We start from the raw sequence: 25,269 nt of genomic DNA, 5'->3' as shown, positions 1-25,269 counted from the left end.
AGAGACAATAGGGAAGGGTCTCTTCTGCTTCAGCTGGTAACTGCCCCAGGGAAAAGCAGGCCCGGTATTGTCAAAGCTGATTCTTCAAAAGAAGCTAGAAATCAATCCTGTTTCAAGCTCAATTTTTAAATTTTGACATCACATTCAAATTTTAAAAATGATACTGCAGGGTTCTGTATAGCCAGATTCTCACACCACGGGCTGGATAGAGTCTGTCTGCATCTCTGCCAATGAGTCCTTCGTTCCAGTGTCTGTCTCCCCTGCTGACCTATGGGTTCTTGGGGTGCAGGAAGCAGAGTGCAGCTATGACTGGGGCCCTGGCGCCAGCCCAGAGCCTCCTTGCACAGGGGTGTGGATCAGCTCTGCAGCAGGGGACAGCCTTTCTCCTGGAACCACACTGGCTGCTCCCAGGACACACACGCCCTGAGCCCTGGGGTGGCCCTAGCTGCAGGCTGGTCACATTTGCCATTCCACATTCCATGCTCGCCAGCTCCTCATGGGTGTGCAAGGTGCTCCCGACCTGGCCTGCCCTCCCCAGACCCGCTCAGCCACTGCTGTCCCTCCAGGTGCCCAGAGTCACCCTCAGGTCCGCACTCACCCCTATGTACTGCCCAACACAGGCTCTCCCCTCACCTTCAAAATATACCTCCATGTTAGACCATCCGGAATGCTGCTCATTTTCTTAGATGCAGTAACGGTATTTGTAAATCTGTAAGAGAATGCCTTTTTTTTTTTTTTTTTTTTTAGCAGCAAGGTCTCACCCTGTTACCCAGGCTGGAGTGGTGCAATCATGGCTCACTGCAGCCTTGACCTCTCAGGTTCAGTCGATCCTCCTGGGACTACAGGCGCATGCCACCATGCCGGGCTCATTTTTATATTTTTTGTAGAGACGGGGTTTCGTCTTCTTGCCTAGGGTGGTCTTGAACTCCTGGGCTCAAAAGATCCTCCTGCCTCGGCCTCCCAAAGTGCTGAGATTATAAGCATAAGCTACTGTGCCCAGCCCAGAATGTCTTTATTTTTAAAAGACACGTGCTGACATGTTTAGGGATGAAATGTCCTGAGATCTATAACTTACTTTCAAATGGTCCCAGAAAAAATACAAAGCAAAAGAAACCCAAAAGCCAACAATTGCCAAGTGCAGCAGGTGGATATACAGGACAGTATTATGCCATTCTTTTAATTTTTCTGTAGAGACTCAAAATAAACACACACAAATATTTGTGTACACATTCACACAATCACACACACACTCTCACACAATCACCCTATCATCTGTTCTTAATCCTTCAGATCATGTCACCCAAGCCCCCAGTGGCTGCCGTCTTACCATGAAAACCCAGGCCAGGCAGTGGCCTTACGAGCCCCCCACACCTGAGGCGCTGCCTGCTGTCTGACCCCGTATTATTATTAACTTTTTAAAATTTTTCTGAGACAGAGTCTTTCTCTATCGCCCAGACTGGAGTGCAATGGCACAATTTCGGCTCACTGCAACCTCCGCCTCCTGGGTTCAAGTGATTCTCTTGCCTCAGCCTCCTGACTAGCTGGAATTACAGGCACATGCCACCACACTCTGCTAATTTTTGTATTTTTAGTAGAGACAGGGTTTCACCGTGTTGGCCAGGCTGGTCTTGAACTCCTGACCTCAAGTGATCCGCCTGCCTCGGCCTCCCAAAGTGCTGGGATTACAGGCGTGAGCCACCACGCCTGGTGCCCATCTTATTTTCCAGCTCCTCACTCACTCTTACCTCTGCCCACACTGCTCTCCTCCCAGATCCCCACATGGCTTGCTCAGTCGCCCAGTTTGAGCCTCGTCTTATTCAAAGGCCGCCCCAACCACCCCATTTAAAATTGCAACTCTCCAGGTCATTCAGCAAGACCCCCCCACCCCTTTCCTACTTTATAATTCTCTGCCACACTTATCTTCCTAATACTAGGTTGTCTGATTTTTAAATATACTTAAAATGTATTAATATAATTATATTTTGAGCCAGGGTCTCACTCTGTCACCCAGGCTGGAGTTCAGTTGTGTGATCATGGCTCACTGCAGCCTCCCACTCCTGAGCTCAAGGGATACTCCCGCCTCAGCCTCTTGAGTAGCTGGGACCACAGGCACATGCCACCATGCCCAGCTCATCTTAAGGCATTTTTTTGTAGAGACAGGGTCTTGCTATGCTGTCCAGGCTGGTCTCAAACTCTTGGCCTCAAGTGATCCTCCTGCTTCAGCCTCCCAAAGTATTAGGATTATAGGTGTGAGCCACCATGCCTGGCCAATTGTTTGATTTTTATTTATTTACTTATTTTTGAGACAGGGTCTTATTGTCACCCAGGCTGGAGTGCAGAGGCATGATCACGGCTCACTGTAGCAGTCTTGACCTCCTGTGCTCAAGTGATCTTCCGACCTCGGCCTCCTAAGTAGCTGGATCACAGGTGTGTGCCACCACACCTGGCTATTTTTTTTTTTTTTTGGTAGAGATGAGGTCTTGCTATGTTGCCCAGGCTGGTCTTGAACTCCTAGGCTCAAGCAGTCCTCACACCTTGGCCTCCTAAAGTGCAGGGATTACAGGCATGAGCCACTGCACCTGGCCTGTCTGATTTTTTTAATTCCCCTACGAGACCATGTACTCCAGGTGTCACCTCTCTTTACTGTCTCCTTGCTGGGGCTGGCACATGACAGGGCCTCCTCGAACACCTAGCCACAGACTGCCTGAAGGCCGGTTACAGGGAGGCCGTCAGAGCCCCACCTCCAGAGGCCACATACCTTCAGCTCCTGGGTGCTCCTTCCCATCAGCCTGGGCCTCATCCACCTTGGCCTCGGTGCCATCGCTGGGCACAGCCGAGTTGGGCTCTGGAGCGGGGCTGGAGTTGCTGCTGTTCTCCTGTTTGATGGGGGAGGCATCTGCGATGGAGCTCTGGTTGCTGTTATCGTCTGTGGGGGGTGGGAACAGAACCACAGGATGAAATCCCATAGCTGCCAAGGATGGGTAGGTCAGAGGGCTCGGCATCCCTGTGCCTCAATGCCCGGAACCCCATGGCAGCTCTCCCGGGGAGGGGTCTGGTTACCGTTTTTTTTTTTTTTTTGAGACGGATCTCGCTCTGTCAACCAGGCTAGAGGACCGTGGTGCAATCTTGGCTCACTGCCTCCACCTCCCGAGTAGCTGGGATTACAGGTACTTGCCACCACGCCCAGCTAATTTTGTATTTTTAGTAGAGATGGGGTTTCACCATGTTGGCCAGACCCGTCTCGAACTCCTGACCTCAGGTAATCCGCCTGCCTCGGCCTCCCAAAGTGGTGGGATTACAGGCGTGAGCCACTGCACCCGGCCGTGTGGTAGGGGTCTGGATACTGGATACGCCTCCTCCTGGGACCCCTGAGCTCATTCCCGCCCCCCGACCCCCACCCACCCACCCAAGCACCACAGCCGTCCCATGTGTCCAGAGAGGCAAAGAATTCCAGCACTGGCCTGACCTTCCCCACACTGAGCCAACTGTACCCTGCGTCTAGAGGCAGCCAGCTGGGGATGGTGGCCTAACATATTTAAAATCCTGGGGGGACATTTGAGGCCTCATTCTGGGTGTAGAAACCAGACGTCTTGTGTGTCTGGCAGGGAAGCGATACAGAAGACACGGCATGGTCCGTGAGGCGGGATTGCCAAGGCGTTCTGTCTGACTGCATCCAGCCTGGAGCTGAGTTCCACTTGATAGGAAATAAAAGGGAGAGAGAGACAGCGGGAGGTGGCACATTCCACGGGACACGTGGTCCACTCCCTTAAAGTCAGTATCATATTTAAAAAAAAAAAAAGTTGGGGGAGGGGAGATGACTTTAGAATAAAGCAAGCTAGGAGACTCGACTAAATATGATGTATGGAAATGATTTGGATCCTGTTTCAAACGTGCCAGCTGTAACACTTTGGAACAATTGGGGAATTTGAATATGGTCTGGGTTTTAAAAGCTATTAAGGAACTGTTGTTAATTTAGTTAGAAGTGATCATGGGACAGTGGGTATGTAGAAACGTCATATTTTTAGCAATGCATGCTATGACGTTTAGGTGCAGACTTGAATGTCATGAGGCAGGGAAATTTACCAGAAAATACTTCAGTGCAGGCTGCCGGCCACTGTCAGGACTCCCTGAACTTTTACACTTTTTTTTTTTTTTGAGATGGAGTCTTGCTCTGTCGCCCAAATTGGAGTGCAATGGCGCGATCTGGGCTCACTGCAACCTCCACCTCCCGGGTTCAAGCAATACTCCTGCCTCAGCCTCCCAAGTAGATTACAGGCGCCTGCCACCATACCTGGCTGAGTTTTGTATTTTTTAGTAGAGACAGGTTTCTCCATGTTGGCCAGGCTGGTCTCGAACTCTTGGCCTCAGGTGATCTGCCCACCTCAGCCTACCAAAGTGCTGGGATTACAGGTGTGAGCCATCACACCTGGCCACTAGCTGTGTATTTTTTATATGTGAATTATATTTTAATTACAAAAATCTAACACATTGAAAAAATAGATGAGACAAATATGGCACCGTGTTCATGAAAATCAAGGTGGAGTGTACAGGGGGATTGTATTCCTCTCTCTACTGTTCTTGACAACAAAACCCTTCACAATACAAAGAAGAAAGAGAAGGGGTAATTGGGCAATGGCATTTACAGTTGGGCTGGGGGCAGAGCTGGGGCCCGGGCTGCACCTCCCCTTGTCCTGCACCCCCTTCTCAGGCACAGAGTCACTCTATTTATTTTTTTGAGATGGAGTCTGTCACCCAGGCTGGAGTGCAGTGGCGCGATCTCGGCTCACTATAATCTCCACCTCCTGGTTCAAGCGATTCTCATGCCTCAGCCTCCCAGGTAGCTGGGATTACAGGCATGCACCACCATGCCCAGTTAACTTTTGTTTTTATTATTTTTTAGTAGAGACGGGGTTTCACCATGTTAGCCAGGCTTGCTCTTGAACTCCTGACCTCAGGTGATCTGCCCGCTTCAACCTCCCAAAGTGCTGGGATTACAGGAGTGAGCCACCATGCCCAGCCATTTATGTATTTTTTATTTTTAGAGACAGGGTCTTGCTCTGTTGCCCAGGCTGGAGTACAGCAGCACAATCATAGCTCACTGCAGCCTCGAACTCCTAGGCTCAAGCCATCCTCCTGCCTCTGCCTCCTGAGTAGCTGGGGCCACAGGCATGTGCCACTGCATCTGGCTAATTTTTAAGTTTTTTGTAGAGATGGGGTCTCACTATGTTGCCCAGGCTGTCTTGGACCCCTGGGCTCAAGTGATCCTCCTGTCTTGGCCTCCCAAAGTACTGAGATCATAGGCCTGAACCACTGTGCCCAACCTAGGAGAGTCATTTTAAACAGCAGAGACCCAAGTGGAGGTTTCAAAACCAAAGCAGCCTTTCTGGGGGCCATGCTGCACCCAGGGCGACGGCCACTTTTGTAAACATGAGAAAGAGACAGAGACACCCTAACAGACCTGGGCACCTGCCACCGTGCCAGGCACTGGGCAGAAGCATTTATGGACACCTCGTGGAATCCTCCCCACAACCCGTTGGAAAGGCGCCGTTACCACCTTCACTTTCCGGAGGGGGAAACTGAGGCTGGGAGCAGCAGAGCCACTTGCCGGACCCATCTGCCCAACTCCCAGCCCCACACCCCTCCTCTACCTCAACCTGCCGAGGAAGCACCAGGCAGTCAGGCGGCCCCACACGGGTAACCTGGATCTGATTCTAACTGTACTCTGGGGTGCTCGTTACACAAAAGCATCCTCTTGTGAATTCTGGGACTTAAAAAAAAAAAAGAAGGATGTGTGCTCCCCGATTTCTCCCTTGAGAAAATCTAGACTTCCTTCCTACGGCAAGCACACGCGCAAGAAGCTGGCCCCGTAGGTTCCTGAGGCTGTGTTAATGAATGACAATGAGCACTAATGTTTAACGTCTGGTCTAGCCTGGTAGCCTGGTAACAGTGTGACCCCGATACTTGGGCTAACTTCAGCTGAGTCTTGTGGACTAAAGGGCCCGGGGTACCGCCCTCTCCTTCATCTCCTGCTGTACCCATCCTCCCACTTGAAGACTTCCAGAAAACTTGCCCGGCCCACACCTTTCCCTGACCTTCCCATTTACACACTCTGCAGTCTGACTGGCTTTCGGCTGCACGTGCACTAAAATGAAAATCAGAAAGTCAACAGGGCTCCTGTGTCTGGGGACCTGGTTTGTTCAGCATCCTAGATTTTTCTGGAGAGTTCGTCCAGGTCACAAATCTGGATCTTTTGTTTTCTTTTTTTTTGGAGACACGGCCTCACTCTCTTGCCCAGGCTGGAGTGCAGTGGTGCAATCTTGGCTCACTGCAACCTCCCCTTCCCGATTCAAGGGATTTTCCTGCCTCAGCCTCCTGAGTAGCTGGGATTACAGGTGCCCACCACCATGCCCGGCTAATTTTTGTATTTTTAGTAGAGATGGGGTTTCACCATTGTTTGGCCAGGCTGGTCTCCAACTCCTGACCTTAAACGATCCTCACAACTTGGCCTCCCAAAGTGCTAGGATTATGGGTGTGAGCCACCACGCCCAGCCACAAACCTGGATTCTGTCTTCAAAGAACCTCAAATGCCATCAATGGCACTGGAAGTTATGAACTTGCTAACCATGCATGTTACTTCACCTCACTGGGCCTTAGTTTCTCCATCTGTAAAATGGGGTTGGTTATTAGACTCAAATGAGGCAATGATGTAACGGGCTTAGCACAATACTTGGCACATTGTGAAGGTTTCATAAATGTGAGCTGTTAACGTGCCAAGGTTTTTAAAATTTTTATTATAGGCTGGGCACAGTGGGTCATGCCTCTACTCCCAGCACTTTGGGAGGTTGAGGGAGGAGGATTGCTTGAACTCAGGAGTTTGGAAACAGCCTGGGCAACATAGCAAGACCCTGTCTCTATTTTTGAATACAGTAAAATAATTTTTTTTTTTTTATGGAGTCTTGCTCTGTCGCCCAGGCTGGAATGCAGTGGCATGATCTCAGCTCACTGCAACCTTTGCCTCCAGGTTCAAGCGATTCTCCTGCCTCAGCCTCCCAAGTAGCTGGGATTACAGGCGTGTAGCACCACACCCAATAATTTTTGTATTTTTAGTAGAGATGGGATTTTACCATAGAGACCAGGCTGGTCTCTAACTCCTGACTTCAAATGACCCTCCCACCTCGGCCTCCTAAAGTGCTGGGATGACAGGCATGAGCCACCACGCCTGGCCCAAAATAAAATATTTACTATGTTATATATATAAAATATATATATAATATGTATTATATATAATATATATATTATATATAATATTATATAATATATATAATATATAATATTATATATAATATTAATAATATATAATATATTATATAATATTATATATAATATTAATAATATATAATATATTATATAATATTATATATAATATATTACACAAAATATATTATATATAATATTATATAATATATATTTTTTATACAGATATATTTAAGAGATGGGGTCTTGCTCTGTTGCCCAGAGTGGAATGCAGTGGTGCAATTACTGTTCACTGCAGCCTCCAACTCCCAGGTTCAAATGATCCTCAGCCTCCAGAGTAGCTGTGACTATAGGTGCGCATCACCACAACCTGCTAATTTAAATTTATTATTATTATTATTATTTTTAATCTATTTTTTTTTAGACTGAGTCTTGCTCTGTCACCCAGGCTGGAGTGCAGTGGCGTGATCTTGGCTCACTGAAAGCTCCACCTCCCAGGTTCACGCCATTCTCTTGCCTCAGCCTCCCGAGTAGCTGGGACTACAGGCACCAGCCACCACGCCTGGCTAATTTTTTTGTATTTTTAGTAGAGATGGGGTTTCACCGTGTTAGCCAGGATGGTCTCGATCTCCCGACCTCATGATCTGACCGCCTTGGCCTCCCAAAATGCTGGGACTACAGACACGAACCACCTATTGTTTTTTTTGTAGAGATGAGGTCTCCCTATGTTGCCCAGGCTGGTCTCAAACTCCTGGGCTCAAGTGATCCTCCTAACTCGGCCTCCCAAAGTGCTGGGATTACAGGTGTGAGCCACTGGGCTTGGTCCCATGCCAAGGTTTTTAAGAGATTATTTAATTTAATCCTCACAGTGAGTTTATGAAGTAGGCATTACCATCCCCATTCTACAGATTAAAACTAAACAAACCCCAAAGCTAGAGGTTAAACAAATAGCCCAAGATCACACAGCCAGGGGAAGGTGCAGGGACAGTTAGGATGTGAACCCAGGTGGGGTCCTGGCCTCAGCTCGAAAAGGCCCTCGGGTGTAATTCTGCGTCTGTGATCCAGCCTCAGTCCTGAGTCGGGCCTGGGGTCTCCCCAGTCCCCAGAGGGAAAGGGGATGCTAAGGAATGCCACTGAGACAGGCCACATCCCAGCTCACATATCTATTTCTGAAAATGAAACATAACCCAGCTATGATTGTATGGCTGGCTGGGGGGGCTTTCTTGACACATTAACCAGCAACAAAGCCCCACTGCTCTTTTTTTTTTTTTTTTTTCTTTGAGGCAGAGTCTTGCTCCTTTGCCCAGGCTGGAGTGCAGTGGCCTGATCTTAGCTCACTGCAGCCTCCGCCTCCCAGATTCAAGCGATTTTCCTGCCTCAGCCTCCTGAGTAGCTGGGATTACAGGCACACGCCATCATGCCCAGCTAATTTTTATATTTTTAGTAGAGATGGGGTTTTGCCATGTTGGCCAGGCTGGTCTTGAACTCCTGGCCTCAAGCGACCCGCCCACACCAGCCTCCCAAAGTGCTGGGATTACAGGCGTGAGCCACTGTGCCTGGCTCCCACTGTGCGTTTCTTTTTTCTTTTTTTGAGACGGAGTCTCACCCTGTTGCCTGGGCTGGAGTGCAGTGGTGTGATCTCGGCTCACTGCAGCTTCTGCCTCCTAGGTTCAAGCGATTCTCCTGCCTCAGCCTCCTGAGTAGCTGGGATTACAGGTGCCCGCCACTACACCCAGCTAATTTTTTGTATCTTTTTTCTTTTTTTTTTTTTTGAGACAGTTTCACTCTTGTTGCCCAGGCTGGAGTGCAATGGCGCAATCTCCGCTCACCGCAACCTCTGCCTCCTGAGTTCAAGCGATTCTCCTGCCTCAGCCTCCCGACTAGCTGGGATTACAGGCACGCGCCACCACGCCTGGCTAATTTTGTAAATTTTTTAGTAGACAGGGCTTCTCCATGTTGGTCAGGCTAGTCTCGAACTCCCAACCTCAGGTGATCCGCCCACCTCAGCCTCCCAAAGTGCTGGGATTACAAGCGTGAGCCACCGCGCCCATTGTTTGTATTTTTAGTAGAGACAGGGTTTCACCATGTTGGCCAGGCTGGTCTCGAACTCCTGACCTTGTGATTTGCCTGCCTCAGCCTCCCAAAGTGCTAGGATTACAGGCATGAGCCACCGCCACTGTGCTTTTCTAAAGCCCGTTCAGAAACCTGCCAGTCCCCCTGCCCTTGGAGCTGGTGACTGTGTTTTCCAGACAGGTCGATTTGAGCACGTGGGGAAGTTCGCTGGCCTTCCTTCCCTAGAACAAGACAGCCCTGGGTCTGGAGAGATCAGAAACTCCAGCAAACCAATATTCCCTTCCAGTTCCTTTTTTAGTTATTTGTCTACTACTACCTGGCTGTACCAAAGCTTCCAGTGGTCAAAAGTACAAAGACATTGAAATTGGGGTCAAGAGATAGAAAAAGGCAGGGGTTGCAGGCTCTTGTCCTAGCAGGCCAGGCAGGTGACAAAAAGGCAGTGGGTGAGCCAGGTGGGCCTGGAGGCACCACACTCTTGCTAAGGGAAGGCGGCTCTGGCTTCAGGCAGTTACAGGCAGCCCTTGCCTCGAGGGAGCACACAGCCACGGGGCTGCCAGATCTGATTTCTCAAGGGATGGCAGGACGGAGATTTCCTGATTTCTAAACACGGAAAACCAACTTAATTTTTATGAAGCTTTAGAGATGGGTGCGGTGGCTCACACCTGTAAATCCTAGCACTTTGGGAGGCCAAGGCGGGCGTTCGAGACCAGGAGTTTGAGACCAGCCTGGGCAACATGGTGAAACCTCGTATCTACTAAAATACAAAAAAATTAGCCAGACATGGTAGCACGTGCCTGTAATCCCAGCTACTCAGGAGGCTGAGGCAGAAGAATTGCTTGAACCCAGGAGGCGGAGGTTGCAGTGAGCTGAGATCGCACCACTGCACTCCAGCCTGGGTGACAGGAGCGAGACTCTGCCTTAAAAAAAAAAAAAGGAGCTTTAGGTTTGAATCTCTGAGGGCATTTTCCTTGGGTGGATGGAGAAAACCGTGAAGACCTGCGGGGGACACTGGGGACTAGCTCGGAACGTTCTGTGTTTTGACCTGGGTGGTTACGTGGGTGTGTGCAGTTTGGGAACATTTCATGGAGTCATACACACATCATTTGCACGTTTCCTCTCAAATAAAAAGGTCAAAACAGAAACAGACACCGCCAACAGGAAACAATGGCAGATAGCACCATCTGGATTTGGTTGATGGACCTAGATTACAACTTTTTTGGGTTTTTTTGCCTTTTGAAGAGATGGGGTCTCACTGTATTGCCCAGGCTGGAGTGCAGCAGCTACTCTCAGGTGCAATCATAGCTCACTGCAGCCTTGAACTCCTGGGCTCAAGCGACCCTCCTGCCTCAGCCTCCCAAGGAGCCAGGACTACAGGTGCGTGTTTCCTGTACCCGGCTAAGTTACAACATTTGAAATTAAACAGCAAAGGAAGTTAGGTATAGACATGGAAGGGCAGTTCCCAAGGTCCTGGTGGGATTAACATGAAATCAGAAATCCAGTCTGGAGGCCGGGCACGGTGGTTCATGCCTGTAATCCCAGCACTTTGGGAGGCCGTGGCGGGCAGATCACTTGAGGCGAGGAGTTTGAGACCAGCCTTGCCAACATGGTGGAACCCCGTCTTACTAAAAAATACAAAAATCGGTCAGGGATGGTGGTGCATGGCTGTAATCCCAGCTGCTTGGGAGGCTGAGGCAGGAGAATTGCCTGAACCCAGGAGGCATAGATTGCAGTGAGCCAAGACCACGCCACCGCACTCTGGCCTGGTCAACAGAGCAAAACTCCGCCTCAAAAACAAAACAAAACAAAACAAACAAACAAAATCCAGTTTGGAGATTCCCAGCAGCCAAAGCAAAATGGGAAACACAGCCATTTATATAATTTATATGAGGGGGGGAAGAAACATACGCCCAAACAATCTTCCTGGACACACGAGGCTGAGAGAAACATCTCCTGCGGGGTTCTTGTCCCTGGGTGAGGAGAGGGTCTAATTTCTATGTCTCTGGCTTAGTTTATGTCTCTTGGCTTGGTACGCTGGGAAAAGAAACTTCCTCTCCTCCGCTGAGTCTTCTCCTTGGCACAGAGGCCGCCGGGCCCTGCCCAGCCCTCCTACCCCTTGCCTGGAATGTGAACAAACCTGCTAGAGAAACAAAAACATGACCGAGTGCTTGGCCAAGGCCCCGGGCTGGGCAGGAGAGGCTGACAGGCCACGGGCACTCACCATGCATGTCCATCATCCCTGGGGAGGAACTGTTCTCCGGAGTGGTCACCTCTGAGCCACACTTCTCGTCCTTGCCTTTTTTCTTATTCTTGTTTTTCTGCAGGGGAAAATGGAGCAGAAACCAAGTCACCAGATCATGTGTGTGTGCACACGTGCTCAGAGCCCCTGGGGAGTGGTGTGAATATTTTATTCCACTGAAGCCTCCTGGAGCCCCCAGGCCTCTGGAGGTTTTCCTGGGCCCACACTGAACACGTCCTATTAGGGACTGGCCTCTGGGTCTCGCACACTGTGGAATCAGAGAGCCCCACAGAGGGGAGGGTTCTGAGGCTGGCCCAGCTCCGGCACCCTGGAAAATAAGCCTGCCTGTTTCTGGGGCTGTCAGCAGCAGTGTGGAAACACCCTGGCTGGCAGGACCTGCCTCCTCTTTTAGGGAGAGTATCTGGGGAAGAGGCTACCATCAGCCCAGAGCAGGTACAAAGTAATGCCAGGTGACCCAGAGGTCACTCACTTCCACCAGCTGCAGGCCCCCTGGGGCAGCCTTTCTCAAAGTGTACTCTGCTGACCTCCAGCACAAAAGCGCAAGAGGAGTTAGGAAGGAAGACCCCGGGAGAAAGGAGGGAGGATGGGGATGCTTTTTGTGCCATTCCTTTTTTCTTTTTTTTTTTTTTTTTGAGACAGAGTCTCGTTCTGTCACCCAGGCTAGAATGCAGTGGCGTGATCATGGCTCACTGCAAGCTCCAACTCCAACTCCCAGATTCAAGCGATTCTTCTGCCTCAGCCTCCCAAATAGCTGGGGCTACAGGTGCCTGCCACCACACCCGGCTAATTTTTGTATTTTTAGTAGAGACGGGTTTCACCAATATATTGGCCAGGCTGGTCTCGAACTCCTGACCTCGTGATCTGCCTGCCTCAGCCTCCCAAAGTCCTGGGATTACAGGTGTGAGCCACTGTGCCCGGCCATTCAATTTTTTTTTTTTTTTTACAAAAGGAATCATGTTAGAAACAACCTTGGCTGAACTGTAGGAGACTCGTTAAATCAATCGTGGTACATTCATTCAATGAAATCGGATGCAACAATTACAGGGAATAAGGTGGTTCTTCACAGACTAACATGGGGTGATCTGCAGAATACTAACACATTAACATATGTCAATATCGCCAAGATATATATATATATATATATGAAAGATGCAGGATACATGAGCCTCACCACCAGTGGTAAGCAAAGGATGTGTGTGTGTGTGTGCGTGCTGTGTGTGTGCATGCGTGTATTTACATGCATGTTTGCGAGCGAAGCCTCCCTTTAGAAGGATAAACAAAACCTGGCAACACTGGTTGCCTCCAGGGGCGAGAACTGGGGTGGGGATGGGGGGTGCATGCAGGGATGAGAGGCAGATTTATAAAAGATATGCAGTAAAAGAGTAACATCGGAAGATACACAAATCCAAACAGACAAAAAGTGGACTGGTGGTTACCGGGGCAGGCGAGGGGAATGGGAAGTGACTGCTAATGGGTATGAGTTCCTTTTTTAGGGTGATGAAAATGTTCTGGAATTACAGTGGTGACAGGTGCACAACTCTGTGAATACACTAATTGAACTGAATAAAACAGTGACTTCTGGCCAGGCATGGTGGCTCACGCCTGTAATCCCAGCACTTTGGGAGGCTCAGGCAGGAGGATGGCTTGGGGCCAGGAGTTTGAGACCAGCCTGAGCAACATAGCCAGACCCTGTCTCTATTAAATAAATAAATAAGCCAGGTGTGTGGCCGGGTGTGGTGGCTCACGCCGGTAATCCCAGCACTTTGGGAGGCCGAGGCGGGCAGATCATGATGTCAAGAGCTCAAGACCATCCTGGCTAACATGGTGAAACCCCGTCTCTATTAAAAATACAAAAATTAGCTGGACGTGGTGGTGCGCGCCTGTAGTCCTATCTACTTGGGAGGCTGAGGCAGAAGAATTGCTTGAACCCGGGAGGTGGAGGTTGCAGTGAGCCAAGATTGCACCACTGCACTCCAGTCTGGCAACAGAGTGAGACTCTGTCTCAAAAAAATAAATGAATAAATAAAAATAATAAATAAATTAGCCAGGTATGCATGCCTGCAGTCTCAGCTACTCAGGAGGCAGAGAGAGAAGGATTGCTTGAGCCCAGGAGGTCGAGGCTGCAGTGAGCTATGATCCTGCCATTGCACTCCAGACTGGGCAACAGAGACCCTGTCTCTTAAAAAAAAAAAAAAAGTGACTTCTATGATATGTAAATTGTCTTAATTAAAAAATTGTTTTGAATTTGAATTTTGTAACATATTTTACCTATTTAAAAGGATGAAATTTTCAAGAGTTCTAAAGTAACAAATGGATATAACCATATAGATACTGAGTGTTTAAAACAATAAAAAGCTCTCCCTCCACAAGGCAGATTCCCAGCCTCAACCTGCAGAGACTCAGCGGCTGGTGATGGGCCCAGGAATCTGCATCTTCTGAAGGTGCTCAGCCAGGCCGAGAACCATCGCCCTAGAGGGAAAGGGGGTGGGGGAGTGGCACATGGCACATCATGGCTCACAGATGAAGAGGGAATTTGCATTTCTCGGCACCGTCTGCACAGCCGGCACAGTGCTAAGTATTCTCCGTAGTGATATATTGCTTTTGCTCTGTTGCAGAAACCGCGATTTGGATGTTACTGCTCCATTACACAAAAGAGGGAACTAAGGCCCAGCAATGTGGGGTCACCTGCCTAACATCACAGGTTAATCGGGGCTGGTCTGTCTGCCTCCAAATCAAACCGGTCCCTTGAAGCCTAGAGCAGCCCGGTCCTTCCCGATGGCCCAGGGCTTACGTTTTCCCCTTGATCATATTCCATTTGGCACTTCCCTGATATCTGTTTCATGCTATTCTATAATTATCTTCCCCCAACGAGATTAGAAATTCCTTGAGAGCAGGGACCACATCTTCTCAAATGCAACCGGCATTTCTACACCTAATGGCGGGCAAGGCACAGACATGGGCCGGAGCCAGGAACTGCCTTCGAGGAGCCTGCCCTACTCTTCCCTGGGAGATGCGGAGAGAGACCAAGGCTCAGTCCCTTTGGGGAAAGCAGCCCTGGTGGTTCCGGGAGCCCAGGCTAGAACCAGAAGGGAAAACAAAGGCCCAAGTTCAGGGGTGAGCATGTGATCACGGGGTGAAGAATGGAGCCACAGCCCTGCCCAGAGACCCAAGACTTGCCGGGCAGGTAACTGAAGATGGGGGCGAGAAACTTAGCCCCTGTCTTTTTGGAGGAAGCTGGACCCCCACATGCTTCCCCCACCCCAAACCTACCAGTCATGACCTTACGTCACTCCCAGGAGTGGCCGCAGCCATGTGGGTTAGTCTGCGCCATCTTCCCAGGTAGAAGGACTGAGTTTGAGTAAATAGGGAAGGCAGTCCAGGCAGGGGGGAATGGCCCAGGCAAAGGCCTATGGGGCAGACTGTTCTTGATTTGGGATGGAAATGAGAGGGGTCTCTGGAAGTAACTGGCCTGGGAACCACGAAGTTGGGAGAGCCCTGTCTGCTCGGGGCAGTTGCCAGCCATCACAGGTCAGCGCCTCGCATTCCCTCTAGTGGTGGAAGGCGGGATGGCGCCACCCCTCCTGGAGCCCCGCATCCCTGCACCAGGCTTTCCTAGCACCGGGGACCCCTGTCACCAGCAGCTCCACTCACCAGAAGCTTCTCCAAGTGCAGAGAGAACCTGCGCTTTGGAGTCAGACAGACCTGAGCTCCATTCACAGCTCTGAGGTGAGCCGTGTGAAGTGGCTTCACCTCTCTGAGCCTGTGCCCTCACTTGTACAGAGGAGAGGTTAAAAAGATCAACTCCACAGGCTGAGTAGGAAAAATAACGGAGATGCTGCATGTGAGGCATCAGCCCAGGGCCTGGCAGATGGTCAGAGGCTCAGGAACAGAACCACAAAGGTGGGGAGAACGTGCCTAACTGTGGGCACCACCACACCTGCCCCAAAACACAGTGCCAAGCCCTGGGGGGGGCGCTCGGCCCAGAAGACACAACTTGCAGGCCGGGCACAGTGGTTCACGCCTTAACTCCAGCACTTTGGGAGGCCCAGGCAGGTGGATCACCCGAAGTCAGGAGTTCAAGACGAGCCTGGCCAACACGGTGAAACTGCGTCTCTACTAAAAATACGAAAAAATTGGCTGGGTGTGGTGGTGTGCACCTGTAATCCCAGCTACTCGGGAGGCTGAGGCTGGAGAATCACTTGAACTCACGAGGCAGAGCATGCAGTGAGCCAAGATCACAACACTGCACTCCAGCCTGGGCGGCAGAGTGAGACTCTGTATCAAAAAAAAAGAAGAAGAAGAAGAAGAAGACACAACTTGCGGGATCCCCCCGTCCACCGCTCTGAGGGCCAGACTCTGGGGCTGGAGTGGGAGGGGTGGGGACTGGTACAGCCTCCCCAGGTCTAATCTGGGTCCTTCTACTCCCAGGGGCTCTTGGTCCCAGAGCCCCAGCACGGTGGGTAGCAGTGGACAACCTCCCTCCCCATGGTGGGAGGAGCACGAATGGGTGGCCCACCCCAGGGGACCAGCCCTCCATACTCACGTCATCAACCTTGGGCTCCGTCACAGGGACCCATTTGTAGATTCGTAGGGATGTGTCACCAACGGTCACCCATTTCTTCTCCCTGAGGAGGATGAGGAAGAGCCTGTTACCGGGGACTCTTCATCCCTGGGGGACACAGGCCACACTCCCTTGGGGCTGAGAGCAAGCTCCAGATCACACAGATGAGGGTTTGAATCCCAGCTCCACCCTCACTAGTGGGAGGCCCTGGGCAGGCCACATCACCCATCTAAGCCTGGTTTCTCCACCCGTTACACCACATAGGGTGGTTGCCCTCTCCAGGCTGTCGCCAAAAAGGCTGAGGGTGGGGCTGCCATTACAAGGACTCCTATGGGTGGCGGGAGTCGGGCCCAGGTTCCTCCTGTGTCACTGCCAATGCCACGCAGCCAGTGGACTGGGCCACCCGCGCCCGTCTGGGCAGCAGAGAGGGCTTCAGGCCAGCAGGCCGATTCCTCCCATGGGGGGTGGAGTCGTCACCAAGGACACCCCGGGGCTCCTCCTGCCCTCTGGGCGATGCGTCTGAGGTCAGGGGAGGCAGGAGCAGGCAAGCCGGGGAGCCGCCCACACTCTGCCGGAAGAATGCCCTTCGTGGCGGCCAAGGAGAGCCAGGGAGTGGTGACCTCGGCCCGAAAGGAGGTTACACAGCCTGAATGTGTGGGTGCAGGCAGGTGGGAGGGGAACTGCACCCCTGATTCAGGGCTCCTAGTGACCCCGTCTGCAAGGTCACCCCAGCTGCATTACAAACACTTGAAGGGGAGTCCAGACCCCCCACTGTGAGAGGCAGGTTTATGGATGAGGAGAAACTTACAAGCCACAGAAGCAAACAGGACTGGTTTTCATTTGAGATAACAATGCCCACCCTCTCCTCCACCACCACCACTCTGCTCCGAGCCACTGTCATTTTTCCGATTATTGCTACAGCCAGCCACCTGCTGTCCTTGACCCCCTGCACTCCGACTTGTCCCTTACCGCCTCGAAGGCCCAGCAGCCACACCCCTGAGGGGACTGAGGCTCAGGAGAGCCTCCCAGAAGCAGGGCTGGGGTTGGAACCGAGGCTCCTAAATCAAGACTCTGCCAGATCAGGAGACCTGCGAGGCCACCAAGGAGCCACTGATGGCTCAGCTAGGAGGCTGGCGGATTTAAGGGGCCCAGCAGGCACTGTTGGGGCAGGCGCACCCCTGGTACAGGCGACGTAGCTGCCCGAGTCCTCAGCAATTTTGGTGACAAATTCCCAGAACTGAGAATTCTGTGTGGCACGAGCACCTCTGTCGGTGAGCTGCCTGGCACCTTTTTTTGGCCTCTCTGCCCAAACTCAGCCTTAGATCACCCCCTCGTGGGGCACGTGGCCCTCACATGCTGGTGTGACAGGTTACAGGACTCCCACCCTGTCACCACGGGGGTTGCAGGATGACCGAGCATACTCAAACCCAGCCAGCCGAAACCACAGACACCTCACCCCCAAAAACCCTGCCCGCTCGGGTCCCACGTGTTCCATCAGAGGACGCTACGGCCCGGCTTTTCTTATTATACCAGTGGCCATTCCTAGCGCCTTCTATGTACCAAGGACTGTGCCGGCTCATCCGGCAGGAAATGGCAACTTCCCCATTTGACAGATAAAGAAACTGAGGCACAGGGCGGTGAAGGTGAACTCATTCTCCCAGAGCCAGCACTCGAACCCTTCACCCAGCACAGCTGTTGAGACCAGCCTCTCTGCCCCCTCTTCCTTGCACCTTTTCACCCAGAAACGATGCAGGAAAGACGAGTGTCTAAGTCCACTGGCCCGTCTCCTGCCTCCTGTGGGCAGAGCAGACAAACCACAATGCCCACCTTTCCCCTTCTCCATTCTGAGCAATCAGAAGGTGTCCAGAAGAGACCAAGTGCTCCTGGGAAGAACCTCAGTTGTTAGAGCAACCATCACAATAGCCACTGTGTGCCCAGGCTATTACATGCCAGGCTCCACGCCAAGCACTCTACTTACACACCCTCTCTCCCTGAGATTCCCAACAGGCTACAAGAGGGGGACGATTGTCACCCTTTTTACAGATGCAGAAACAGGATGCCCAGAGAGGTTATACCACTAGCTTGGGGTCTCACAGACAGGAAGTGGCAGAAGAGAATTAGATTTGGGCTCGGACCCCAGACACCACCTCCTGCTCTTCTGTTGCCCATGAAAACCAAGAATCATTCTAAAGGAGCGCCAGGGTAACAGAAGCTGGAGGAAGAATGACAAATTGCCAGGACTCCATGCAGATTGGCCAAAGCCATTCATTACTCATGAGCCCTGGACCAGCTTCCCAGTAAATCAACCCATTCAAGGTTTGATTGTGTTTGGGGAAAAAAAAAAAAAAAAGTAATTGACTTGTAACACACAGGACACCTTTCAGGGCAGAAAGTGTGCCAGAGATCTGGGCTTTGCGGCCGCAAATCAGCCAAGATGCAAGTTTGCAGCTGCTTCCCAGCGAGGCTCGAGGCCACCGCAGGCTACAAGCTGAATGCAGCCAGGCTTTCGTGCCTCTCTTTGCCCCAACTGGCAACCTCTTCACCGAGTTCTCAAGTTACCCCAGTGATGAGAAACTGTATTTCTAGGTGTGGACATTGAGGGGACTTTGGGACAGAGGCAAGAACATTAAGAACTCTACCTCTGAGCTGGACCTATGCTCAGCTAAGCAGCGACCCGGAGGGGCCATGGAGCTCAAGTTTAAGGCACCAAGTGAGCACCCAGGAGGACATGGGATTTCACAGCCACAGACACACTGGGTGGGCACACGGGTTCAGCGGAGCAGCTGAGGTTTCCCACAATTGCCCCCCAAAACCATCACCACAGAACACATAGCCATCCCCAAAAAAGAGCGTTGCTCCTCTTCCCCAATGAGGGTATTAAGCTATACTCATCACTTTCTTATTTTTTAATTTTTTTTATTTTTTTGAGACGGACTCCTGCTCTGTGGCCCAGGCTGGAGTGCAGTGGCACAATCTCGGCTCACTGCAACCTCCGCCTCCCGGGTTCAAGCGATTCTCCTGCCTCAGCCTCCTGAGTAGCTGGGACTACAAGCACGTGCCACCATGCCCGGCTAATTTTTGTATTTTTAGTAGAGACGGGTTTCACCATGTTGGCCAGGCTGACATCAAACTCCTGACCTCAGGTGACCCACTCGCCTCGGCCTCCCAAAGTGCTGGAATTACAGGTATAAGCCACTGTGCCCAGCCTATTTGTTATTTTTTTGAGATAGGGTCTCCCTCTGTTGCCCAGGCTGGAGTGCGGTGGTGCGATCACTGCTCACTGCAGCCTCGACCTCCTGGGCTCAAGTGATCTTCCTGCCTTGGCCTCCCAAAATGCTGGGATTACAGGTGTGAGCCACCACACATGGGCCCCACTTTATATTTAGGGTGGCAAACAACCAGTCAACAGGCGTGTTTTGTTTGGCCTGCACAGTACTTTAAAAATGTTAAATCTGCTGCCAAACTTCAAACAAACAAACAAACAAACAAACAACAAAACAGGCTTTGCATAAGAATCCAGACTTCTGGCTACTCTTGAAAACATGACCTGGGCCCACATGCCCCAGGGAGCGACAGCTTGCCCCAGATGGGCTCTCTGGCCCCCCTCAGATGCCCTCACTCTTGACACCTGTAAGCACCAGGTGCAGAAATCCCCACAACCACCAGGCTGCAGCCCAACTTGCTGCAAAGCTGGCCCTGGGTGTGCCCCACGCCTCCTGTCTTGGCGGCCCCGTCACCTTACCCTGACTTCAGCACCTTTCCCTTCCCATTACACTTGAGCTTCTGGGAGGAAAGGAAAAAATGAGGTCCCAGCAGTAGGAATATAGACCAAACTGCTCCTCCCCAGCACGGACTCCTATATAAACTACAAGAATCCATCCCAGATTCTCCAGGCTAAGGCCAATTTCGAATGTTCTCCTGTGTCCAGGTCCAAGGGTTAGCCAACAAGACCATCTTAGGGTTACCCACCACTCAAGGGGACCCTGCTGACTCCCTCCAGGAAAGCTCTACTCCCTGTCCTTGTACTCACTCCTCATGGCTAGTCCCTGTCACCTCAAGAGGCCTGGCCCATGGCTGGCCTCACCCTAGCTAGGCCCAGGTCTGCCTGACCTGCCATGTGCCCAGTAGGAATGTCTCCATGATGAAACCTCTGGAGGAGCTGAGGTGAGGGAGGCCTCAGGCCCAAACCTCTACCTCTCCTGGGACAGATGGGAGCTCTTCAGGCACAGACCTTTCTCAGTCCTCACAGCAAGTCATTGAGGGAACCCTCAGACCAGGTGCTAAGGGGTCCTGGGCCTAAGCCTACTTTTTTTGTTTGTTTTTTGAGACAAGGTCTCACCCTGTCACCCAGGCTGGAGTACAGTGGCACAATCGTAGCTCACTGCAGCCTCAACCTCCTGGGCTCAAGTGATCCTCCGGGCTTAGCCTCCCGAGTAGCTGGGATTACAGATGAGGGTCACCATGCCTGTCTAATTTTTTTCTTTCTTTCTTTCTTTCTTTCTTTTTTTTTTTTGAGACGGAGTCTCGCTCTGTTGCCCAGGCTGGAGTGCAGTGGTACAATCTTGGCTCACTGCAAGCTCTGCCTCGTGGGTTCATGCCATTCTCCTGCCTCATCCTCCCAATAGGTGGGACTATAGGCGCCTGCCACCACACCCGGCTAATTTTTTGTATTTTTAGTAGAGATGGGGTTTCACTGTTAGCCAGGATGGTCTCGATCTCCTGACCTCGTGATCCTCCCTCCTCGGCCTCCTAAAGTGCTGAGATTACAGGTGTGAGCCAACGCGCCCAGCCTTTTCTCTTTTCTTTTCCTTTTTTTTTTTTTTTTTTTTTTTTTTTTGAGATGGAGTCTTGCTCTGTTGCTCAGGCTGGAGCGCAGTGGCGCGATCTCGGCTTACTGCAACCTGCGCCTCCCAGGTTCAAGCAATTTTCCTGACTCAGCCTTAAGAGTAGCTGGGATTACAGGCGTGCACCACCACATCCAGCTAATTTTTTGTATTTTTAGTAGAGACAGGGTTTCACCATGTTGGCCAGGCTGGTTTCCAACTCCTGACTTCAGGTGACCTGCCTGCCTCGGCCTCCCAAAGTGCTGGGATTACAGGCATGAGCCACCGCGTCCAGACTAATTTTTCTTTTATCTTCTTCTTCTTTTTTTTTTTTGAGACGGAGTCTCGCTCTGTTGCCCAGGCTGGAGTGCGGTGGCGCAATCTCCGCTCACCGCAAGCTCCACCTCCCGGGTTCCCGCCATTCTCCTGCCTCAGCCTCCCAAGTAGCTGGGACTACAGGCGCCCGCCACCACGCCTGGCTAATTTTTTGTATTTTTTTAGTAGAGACGGGGTTTCACCATGTTTGCCAGGATGGTCTTGATCTCCTGACCTCGTGATCCGCCTGCCCGGCCTCCCAGAGTGCTGAAATTACAGGCGTGAGCCACCGCGCCCGGCTCTTTTTTTTCTTTTTCTTTTTTTTTGGTTTGAGACCCAGGCTGGTCTCAAACTCCTGGGCTCAAGCAATCCTCCTGTCTCAGCCTCCCAAAGCTCTGGGATTACAGGCATGAGCCACCGCAGCGGGCCTCCAAGCTTACGCTGCAGCCCAAGCTTTCGTCTCCTACCATCGCCCTGGGGTCTTCTCTCCTCCACCAGCACAGGGCCCCCAAACCCTGGCCCAGTTTCCCAAAAAGAGGCCCACCATTTTGTTTTCCCTTTAGCCATCTTCTGGTCACCTCACCTCCACTGGCCTGCCTTGCTGAAACACCAGAAAAAGAGAAGAGGAGACAGCCTGCCCCAAATGAGAGGGAGGCCACAGCTTTTTCCGGGGGTGAGGGAAGCATCAGGGGACAGTGGGTGGGTCGGGGGGGGGGTAATTTTAGGGGTCACTAGGGCTGAGGAGAAACCCACCCAAGGCTCATGGGGCCAAATGATCTGCCAAACACTTCAGCTTCCCTCTGGGTAAAATACAGGGTGCCCTGTTAAATTTGCATTTCAGATAAATTAGATAATGTTTTAGTATAAGTGTGTCCCAAATATTGCATGAGACATACTCAAAAACATTTATTTTTAAAAAAATCTTTCATTGTTTATCTGAAATTCAAATTTAACTGGGTGTGCTGTATTTTTATCTGGTTAAACCTGGCAACCCCACCTCCCCACCAGTGGTGAAATGCATGGTTGGTGACCAGACAATTAATAAACAACCCACAGTCTCATGGGCTGAGTCTAAGACCCAATCCGAAGGCGCGGGGAAGGTGGGATATGGCTTCTCAGGGGCCAGAGAAACCTGGGCAATAAGCCCAAGGCTTTCGCTTAGAAGGGGCCAAAAAAAAAACACCTCAAAGCCAAGTTTCTACAAAGTCCACCTTACAACACAGACAACACTGAGCAACAGCTCCTCCTGCGCCCAGGGCGCGGTGCTCTCGGAGGCATGACCTCAATCGTCCTCAATAACCTGAGGGGACCTGGAAGCCAAGCACAAAACCCCGGGTCACCATGGTTAGAGAAGTGACAATGATATGCCCAAGGTCGCGGCAACGAAGTGAACTGGAAGCTGGACCATGAGATCCCAAAGCCTGAGGTCTTCAGAGGACACGATGTGTTGTTTCCCCAAACCCAGGGAGGCGCAGAGGCACAGCCCCTCAAGCTCCAACTACAGGCCTGGTCCCCGCGGGGTCAGCGGGCTGGAAGGCCTCCAGGCCGGCCGCCCTGGGGCCCGCGGGGTGGGAAGCCCCATCTCTCCATCTGCCCTCCCTGCAGAGCAGCTGGCCGCCCTGCGGGAGCAGCTGTCAGGGTGCAGGAGCCTCTGTCCAGCCGGGAACCTGGAGTAGGAGGCCCCACCACGCCTCCTCGAGCAGAGAAAGGCGGCTTGCCGGCTGTTTCCCAACCTCCAGGCCGGCGACAGAAGGGACCCAGGCACAGACACCAGTTCTTTCTTTGCACAGGGGCTGAGGCAAGGAGGGGAGCAACTCCGGGCTTCCCGCGGGGAATCCCACAGTAGAGGGGGCTGCGGGTTGTTTTCCAGCGTGTGTGTGTTGGCCTGCAGCTGTTTCTGCCATTTTTAAATGGCTCCAGTCGGGCACCGGGCACCCTGTGTACCAGGGGAGCTCCCGAGACACCGACGACTTGGATCTCAACTTTGGAAAGCCTCCCCTTCTCACGGTTCTGAAAATTCTTTGTCCCACTGGAGCCAAACCCAGCCCACGGCCGGGCATCCGGCCATCGCAGCCAGCCCTTTCCATAGGAGGCCGGGGAGCACGTGGACTTTATTGATTTTCCTCTTGCCTTTTTTGTTGGGTTTGACTCAGAAAGGACAGCTAACTTGTGACACCGCCACACCGGAGGCTCGCCCCCAGTGGCTTTTAGAGACCGAGGCGCTACTCGAGAAACGACACCCCCAAACGTAAACATCCCCTGCCACAGGGCCTGCCCAGCTTCCAGGCTCGAAATAAAGGGTCGAGACGAGCCCGCGGGCGCTGACACTCAGAGCCAGCGTCGCGGCGGCTCCTCTCCCTCCGGGACCCCAGTGAAGGCGTGGGAAAAAAATAATAAAGTTGAAATCAGGCAGCGGGGAGTTTTCAACAACTCTGACCCAACCTGGCGATCTGCTTGCGCCTCGGGCCTGGCCCAGGGGCCGATTCCGAGCAGACCCCGACGAGGCCGCGGAAAGGTTCGATCCCCTTAATGTCGACCGGGCCACGCCGGGCGGACGCTAATGTGATCCCGAAAACCACGCGCGGCCGCCACCAAGTCCCCCTCTCCCCCGTGCAGAGAACAAAAACAACAGCTCCCTCCGCAAAACAAACACGAGCTCCCGGTGTGGAGAGGCAGCCGCGGCCCAGGACGAACGGCTTCTGGCCAAAAACATCGGCTGGCCCGAGCCCCCCGCCCGGGGCGCCGTGCAGAGCGGGGTGGGACGTGGGCGCCCCGCGCCCCTGGCCGCTGGCTCCCAGCGCTCGCCCCCATCTTTCCTGGTCGCCGAGAGCCCTCGCTCCAGGCAGCCCAAAGCGCTAAATTTAAACGGCTCGCGCTCTGCAAACTCCGCAGACTCGAGGGCGCCGGGCCCGGGAGGCGGGAGCGGGCGGCCGGGCGGGCCGGGGCTGGCGGAGGGCGGCGGGGCGCGGGCCGGGGCGCGCGGGGAGGAGACGGCGGCGGCGGCCCGCTCGGAGCCTGCACAATGGAGCTCGCGCTCTCCCCGCCGCCGCCGGCATCGCGGCCCCGGCGCGCGGGAAGCCGCTTTCATGTGACTTGCACAAAACGAAATGGCTTCTGGGGCCGGCCCCGAGCCCCCCTCCCGGGAGCCGAGCGCCGCGGCGGGGGCCGCCCCGCCGCTCCAACCGCCTGGCCCCGGCGCCCGCCGCCTCCGGGCCGCCGCGCCAGGTGGGCTACAGGCGCGAGCGCACCTGGGCAGCGGCCGCGGCCCCCGCCTGGCGCAGGTGACCCGGCTCGCGCGCCGCCCGCCCGTCCGCCCGCCGTCGCCAAGTCCCGGGGCCCGCGGCGGGGCTGGGCCAGGGCAGGCGGCCGGGGCGCTGCGCCCCGCGGCTCTCTGGAGCCGCGCTCGGGCTCGGGGCGGCCGGGGAGGCGGCTGGCGGCGGGCGCCTCCGCTTACCATTTGCGCACTTTCTCGATCGCCGCCATGACCCTCTTGATATCATCTTTGGCCCGGCTCCTCGTCTCGGCTCGAACCGACCTGCCCGACATGGTTCCGGCGGGGAGACGGAGGCTGGGGAGCGCGCCCGCCGGGTCCTGCTCGCGCTCCGCGGCGGCCACACTCGCGCCCGCCCGCCGCTCACTCACTCGCGCACAGACACTCGCACTCTCACACGCACACACTCACACACACACACACACACACACACACACACATACACACACACAAAGCCCGGGGCCGCCGCGCGCCTGGCCCAGTGCGCAAGCGCCGGGCGGCAGCTGCACCGAGCAGGGGGAGCCGCGCCGCCGCCGCCGCCGGCAGTGCGGCCTCCGGGCGCCGCGGCCACCGGGCAGCGCCCCCGGGCCTCCTGCGCCCCCAGAGGGGACGCCCCGGACGCCCTCCTGGGGAGGTGGCGAAGGGCGCACGGCGACCCCCGGCTCTGGGCGCGCGGTGGGGGCAGGCGTGCGGACACGCGCGCTGACCCTTCCTC

General features: G+C 53.2%; 1 protein-coding gene across 2 annotated transcripts in view; it reads right to left on the bottom strand.

Annotated features, from left to right (window-relative positions):
* BCL7A (BAF chromatin remodeling complex subunit BCL7A) overlaps positions 1-25,126 on the bottom strand; it is a 40,331-nt gene extending 15,205 nt beyond the window's left edge. The window contains exons 1-4 of one of the 2 annotated variants that reach the window (XM_016924434.4): positions 24,738-25,126; positions 16,128-16,209; positions 11,546-11,642; positions 2,759-2,926 (exon numbers count right to left, since the gene is read on the bottom strand). In XM_016924434.4, coding sequence (XP_016779923.3) covers positions 2,759-2,926; positions 11,546-11,642; positions 16,128-16,209; positions 24,738-24,829 — 439 coding nt within the window. In that variant the 5' untranslated portion in view covers positions 24,830-25,126. The remainder of the gene's footprint in view (positions 1-2,758; positions 2,927-11,545; positions 11,643-16,127; positions 16,210-24,737) is intronic. The other variant, XM_009426452.5, reaches the window with a different exon arrangement.
* Between the last annotated feature and the right edge of the window lie 143 nt (positions 25,127-25,269).

The sequence above is a fragment of the Pan troglodytes genome, chromosome 10, assembly GCF_028858775.2.
Source record: "Pan troglodytes isolate AG18354 chromosome 10, NHGRI_mPanTro3-v2.0_pri, whole genome shotgun sequence".
Classification (NCBI taxonomy): Eukaryota; Metazoa; Chordata; class Mammalia; order Primates; family Hominidae; genus Pan; species Pan troglodytes.
The sequence above is the reverse complement of the archived record's forward strand: the minus strand, read 5'-3'. Positions and strand labels throughout refer to the sequence as shown.